This window comes from Triticum dicoccoides, chromosome 3A (assembly GCF_002162155.2).
Source record: "Triticum dicoccoides isolate Atlit2015 ecotype Zavitan chromosome 3A, WEW_v2.0, whole genome shotgun sequence".
In the NCBI taxonomy this organism is placed as follows: domain Eukaryota; kingdom Viridiplantae; phylum Streptophyta; class Magnoliopsida; order Poales; family Poaceae; genus Triticum; species Triticum dicoccoides.
The window spans coordinates 546,873,602-546,880,173 of NC_041384.1; the positions used below are offsets into that span (position 1 = coordinate 546,873,602).

General features: G+C 43.3%; 1 protein-coding gene across 1 annotated transcript in view; it reads left to right on the forward strand.

Annotated features, from left to right (window-relative positions):
- The window catches only part of LOC119269087 (RHOMBOID-like protein 12, mitochondrial), a 12,868-nt gene extending 6,642 nt beyond the window's left edge, over positions 1–6,226 (forward strand). The window contains exons 4-8 of the mRNA XM_037550838.1: positions 4,357–4,467; positions 4,590–4,628; positions 4,928–5,032; positions 5,126–5,167; positions 5,807–6,226. Coding sequence (XP_037406735.1) covers positions 4,357–4,467; positions 4,590–4,628; positions 4,928–5,032; positions 5,126–5,167; positions 5,807–5,896 — 387 coding nt within the window. The 3' untranslated portion in view covers positions 5,897–6,226. The remainder of the gene's footprint in view (positions 1–4,356; positions 4,468–4,589; positions 4,629–4,927; positions 5,033–5,125; positions 5,168–5,806) is intronic.
- Positions 6,227–6,572: the final 346 nt, after the last annotated feature.

Here is a 6,572-nt window from a genome sequence, read left to right on the forward strand (position 1 = left end):
GGGCAGCACCGGGTGGCGGGGCGCGACCGTCGGGGCGGCGTCAGGGGCAGCGGCCTCGGGCGCTGGGGGGTTCGATCCCGCCCCCAGATCGGATCGGGAGAGGGGGAGAGGAGTGGGGGTGCGAGTGGGGCGACGGGGTGGGGTTAGGGTTCGGTCGTGGGGATAAGGGGTGGCCGGTTGGGCCGGTTCGACCAGGCCGGCGGAAGTGGCCAGCTGGGTCGGTTGGCCCAGTCGGGCCAGGGGCACTTTTCCTTTTCTTTGTTTTTTTTTGTTTTCCCCTTTTGTATTTTCTTTTAGTATTTCTTTTCTGTTTAATTCATTTAAAAGTATTTAGGCATTTTATAAAAATGTGTTTACTTCACCATAATTACCGATGCAATAATAGACATAGCCCGAACATTTTATTTTAATATTTAAAAACTTTTATCGTTTGACTTATTTAGGATTTAAATTTAAAACGTCTTGAATAAACCCGAGATTAATTACAGTGACAGAGGTGACGTGTCACCATTAACGTGAGATCACTGTAGCGTGATTATCCGGATGTTACAGACGCCCCACCACAGGTGGCGCCCCTCGCTGTTCTTCAGACCGCCGGCCACCGGCGCGCCGTTGGTGGACGCCAAGCGCTGCTGCTGGCGGCGCTCGAAGTACGCCGCCCAAGCCGCGTGGTTGTCGGCGGCGTACTAGGGGAGGGAGAGCTGGGTGTCGGTGAGGGAGGCACGCACGACCTCGACCTCCCCGGCGAAGTATTTGGGCTTCACCACGGCGTCGGGCAACGGGGGAATGGGCACTCCCCCGTCGCTGAGTCTCCACCCCGTCGGCCCGACGCGCATGTCCGGCGGCCCCGGGATGTTCGAGCCAGGACTCCTGTTCGCGGAGCGAACGGCGGCCGAAGCCGTTGGCCGCCGCCTCGTCTCTGGGGAAATGCTCTGCCATGGCGACGGGCTCGGGAGAGGTAGAGAGGGAGAGGGAGGGGCTGGGCGGTGGCGAGGGGCGGGGCTGGGCGGCGGCGAGGGGCGGGGCTGGTGTGGGCACAGGCGAGTGAGGCCACCGGCTATATAGCCGCGCCGCGCCCGTGTGTACGCGTGCGAGGGAGGGGAGGTGTCGGCGCGCCGTCCCGTGACGCGCCGTCCGTGAGGAATCAATGGCAAGGCCGACCGGCGGCAGCCTTGCCATTGATTCCCTGCGGGAACCGAGGCCGTTGGGGGAAGACGAGGCGCCGTGTCGCTGACGCGGCTGGCCTGCGGCTTTTTCGCGCCAAAACAGCTCGCCGCGGCGCCCCCCAGCGCGCCGGGTTCGGCCTGGGTCCGCCGGCGCTGTTTTCGGCCCAGGCCGGCAAAAATCGGGCTCCTGGGGTGCGATTGGGCCGTTTTTTCGGCGCCGGCGCGAAAAAATCGCCTAGGGAGGCCTTCCTGGGCGCGCGGCTGGAGATGCTCTAAGCGTGAGTGTAGAATAGCTTATTCTACACCCCCTAGTAACGCTATGTACAAAATCTAGTAAAACGGTGTATAAAATGTAGTAATTCGAAAAATATTTTTTTTATCATCTAAGTTTGTAAATTACTATATTTTTATGAAAATTACTATATTTTACATGGTGTGTTACTGTATTTTATATGTACCGTTACTGGGGTGTAGGATAAGCTATTCTATATATATATATATATACGGTGGCGCTAATCTGTGCAAGAGCGCAAAACTCCTTATCCTGCGCGCCGGTCGCTAATGAGCCGCTCGTCCCATGTCAGTTTAGGAAATGAAAGTAATAAGCAGTATGGAATCTAGTAATGGATCAAATTCTTTTACCATGCACAACCGCATCATCTCCTCCGGGCGGCTCTAATGTGGTAATAGACTGCATGCATGGCACTACGACCCACTAATATGGTAAACAACAACCACATGTATGGTAAGGGTACTAAAACTATTACGGTGCCGTGCAGCACTCCTGAATGTAGTAAAGCATAAGCTACGCTGGTAATTGGTTACCACCTATTAATTAACATGATAAAAAGTTCAATTAGAAAATTACATTTGTCGGTACTTTGACTTAAAAAATACACATAGTAATATCCATTGTAAAAAATAGTAACAGAAGTAATTCATTTACTACTACACATACGGCTTCCCTACTTGCACCATAATTAGGGGGCATAGTAATAAGCAATTGAAAAGATACTAATGAATTAACTAGGTTACTACTCCACGCATATCTCCGTCCCGCACCATAATTTGAGCACATAGTAAAAGTTCATTCAAACAATGGTAACCAAACAATTCACTTACTATTGTACCCAGAACTTCCGCGTCTTGTATCACTTCTTCGTAGATAGTAACAAGCACTAGGAAACATAGTAAAAACGGAACTAACTCAATTACTACTGTTTGCCCATGTTAGTAACAAGAATAAGAAAATATAGTAATCAGATTGACAAGTATTACTATTGCCTTCTCTCGATTTACCATTGTCATGCACTAATTCTTCCTAGTAAAGTATATCCTTTTTATTACTACAACCTATTCTGCAACTACCCCTGATTTACGGCTAACTAATTAGGAGGGCTGATTCCACGGGGCAGGGTGGCCGGCGCGTATATATATATTAGTGCCCCAATTGCAGTTGCTTATCTGGACATGTATGTGGTCTGTCTGCCATAAGATTTCACGGATCAATTTAACTGAAATGTATACATAAACCAATGTTGGTTCAAGTGACATGGGAGAAGGACATAAGAATCTGTGCAACCACTTTGGAAATAAACTTTTAGAATGCATTTGTGAATTTGCATTGGTTATTGTTTGTTATTATATTGTACATAACTATTTCTACAGGTGTGGCTTAATTAGACATATGTATTATATTTCAGGGATATATCTAATTAGAAGATATGCACATGTCTTCCATCTATAAAAGACGAGGGCATTTCAATTATTATTATTATTGGTGGCAGGTGACACAAATCAAATTGGAATATACACACAATGTTCTATCAGTAACACAAACCAGGCCATATATAACACAAACGTAGGGCTTGCTGTTTTCTCCTTTTTGAAAGAACGCAGGATCTTGTACATGAGACCTCTAAGCCCTACATAATCTATGTACTCTTTTGTCCATCACAGATAGGTATCTCGAATATTGTAAGTGAAAGTATTTTTATAAACTTTTGCTATGAATTTATGAATCTTAATAGCTAACTTAGTAACTTCAGTTCAAATTATATCAGTTTAAAGTTTCAAAAAATTGATGTTACCTTTTCTTCTAAGCAAGTGTATTCCACAAGATGTTTTCTTTCGCTTATAATTTGTATAATTGTATGTATGCTTCAACTATACTACTCCTATATATTCTATAACACAAAAATATTCTTAGGAGTGAAAGCGTGTTGTATCCTTGCATGAGGTCACAAATTTCCTTGGACGCTAGGCTTGTTGGCAGTATGACGCAAGTAAAATTTCATGATGACTTGAATGAAACGGTTGAACTCTGGACACTTTGGCTTCTGGTATGCCCAGACTATGAAAAGTTTCTTTGTTCGGCACTGATTTGAAGAATATTCTTGTGTTTGCATGTATGCCTCTGAGGTCATCGTCGGATTCTGTATCTCTAGGAAAATCCAATAAATGCAATGCACAATCATTTGTCCACTCTTATATGGTAGTTTGTGGTTAAGTGCCATGTATGGTAATATAGAACACAATTCCAATGCAAAAATAGAAGTGGTAGTTCAAGCCAGCATAATTAAAGAGTTTGAGTTGATGGCCGCTTTCTGCCCGATTATTAAATAGATGACTTCTATTCAATTAGGAATAGCAAAACTCTGAGATATTTTCCATTCAATTCATTCAATTTTATCTCATCCTTATTCTAGCATAGTCATAAGCCAATGCAGTCCATATCACATACACGCATAAAAGCTTCAATTCAGCATTCAATTCGGGATATAGATTCATGGAGAATTTAGAGCAATGAGTCAATCAAGTACTCAGAAGTCTGTAATTAATGTGTATGCACCTGCATGCTAGAAGGGACTGGGTGTCCAAAAAGGTTTGGTGAGAGAAGTGCTCGACTAGTGGCTCGGGTCGAAGACATGGGCACCTCAAAAGCTCCCCTTCCTGTCATCATTCTGAGCCATTCGAGATTTCTCGGATCTGACTCCTTTATCGAAGTCCTTCTTGGATCTGACTAGGCTGGTATAACGGGTAGGATTAAGCTATTCCAACAACAATTTCCTTGTCCAATACCAGGGAATACTTATCCCGTGTTTTTGTAGTGACCATTTATTTCCTTTCATTTTGAAATTATTACCAAACAATCACTCCCTGATTTGCTTTCATTTTCTGTTTGCATCAGATTTCGAGCGCGTTTGGCCCTGCTTTTCTGTTGAAGCTGTACATAGCAGGAGCACTTGTTGGATCCACATTCTTCTTGGTAGATAAGGCTTTTATAGCTCCAAGGAGACAGGTAACGTACTGTGGGAATGATTACGTAGGATGGACCCTTGAAGAACCCTGCATTGAATTGAAATTATTGATTAAAGTTTCCTGATAGTATTCCTAATTTAGCAAGTAACCCTTTCCTTGCAGATTTATGCGGGATGGGACGTGTTAAGAAGTAACGCGCTTGTACGTGATTTCTTGTTCCAACTTCAAACAGTTCATTTTCCTTGGTATTGATTATGAAAGAAGGAATAGTATCTCATATAAGCAGTAAATGTTGCCAACCAACCAATTATTTATCATCTTATACCTACACATAGTTAATTAGAAGGTAAATGTGGCAATCTGGGGTGATATGGTGATTTACCTGTAATATAATGTAAAACCACCAAATGAGCATTATCACCTATCAGTGATATTGTACATAAATGTTCCTATTTAGTTGTTGCACACCAAATATGACCTTTTTTATTCATGTCACTCAGGGTGCAAGTGCTGCAGTTAATGCCATTATGCTTCTTCACATTTTTCTCAAACCAAAGGGACTAATCTACCTTTACATGGTCATTCCTGTTCCAGCTGCCTTAGTGGTGAGGATTTTTTAGTTTCCCTTGTAAAATTCGGCAAAGCATGTGGGTGCTAGGAAATGAGAGCATAATTTCTTTTGACTTTATATATTTCAGGGGGTTGCTTGGATTGGTCTTGATTTGTGGAGGGTGAACAAGGTATACAAAATTTTAGTTAACTCTCTGTTAGGTATTCTTTGCATAAGTGAATGTTATCAGTGCCACTCTGTTGCTTATGCTCATCAGCTATCAGTTTTCTACAAGAGTTTCAGGGCACTGTTACTTTCATTTGTTCATTGCTTGGAAGTTTGTTCATTGCATTTCTGAGTGTTTGTGTGTTACCTACCCGCACGAGTCCTGGTTTTAAACCAACCTGGGTTGAAACATATATGAATCAATATTCATGTCTACGGTGATTGGAATAATTCTAAATGTCTGGTTGAATAATTTGCTGATTATAAACCATGTGGTATCTTTTTGGCTGTAGTCTTTCCTGGCTTGTCTTCTATCTTTGTACTTTTTTGTCCTATAATTGCATTTTATCCTATGCTGAGATGAATGTAGTTGAAGGTAATCACTGGTCTGGCATTGTGATCCATATAGTATCGCAGTCGAGCTATGCCACATGTATAATTCCTTGAGTATCTCATTCTATAGGACATCTTCAGCTTCTTCTTGTTTCTCTGAATATCTTTGATGCTCTTCTAAGCAAATATTATTTGTGATAACAAATGAATTCTTTGTGCTTGTCGTGCTTACCTGGTCTTAAGGCTAACTGATGCATGTTCAAATTTTCAGGGTCAGAGTCAGACATCAGGTGCTTCTCATTTAGGGGGTACCCTAGTGGCTGCTCTTATGTGGGCTCGAATTAGGAAGGGCTGGATCTGATCATGCAGCTTGTTCATATGGAGCAAATCCGACCGACTTTCCCCAGCTGGTGGTCTCTCCGTTTGAATTTTGTTGTTACCTGAGAAAGTTCTTGTGGGTGGAGGGAATACTCTGCTGCTTATCATCCAAGTTTCTGATCTAGAACTCCTCAAACAAATTCTAGATAGCATCATGGCAGATATTGCCAACTGATTGGCCGGAATTTACAATCTTATTATTGCAACTTGCAGGAGCAATAACATACCACAACTAAATTGCAATATCGGTTGCTATACAGATATCCAATTTGGCTCCCGGGAGCACACACGCCCGGGAGCGTTCTTGTGGATATCCAATTTGGCTCCTGGAATTTATAATCTTATTATTGCAGCTTGCAGGAGCAATAACACACCACAACTAGATTGCAATATCGGTTGCTATACGGATATCCAATTTGGCTCGAAAGAGCACACGCTCCTGCGTGCCAAAAATGTTCTTTTTTCAAATCCAATTCGGCCCTCCCGTTGCTATAGTGTTATTTACCTCGCCACGTCAAACAAAGTACATGAATAGCATTATATCAGCCAATCACTCATGGCCCGACTATGGTGCCAAAATAAAAGATCAACCCAACATGCGACACGGTCCCGATCACCCCAACTGGGTACCACTACTGATCATCAGGGAAAGACACATA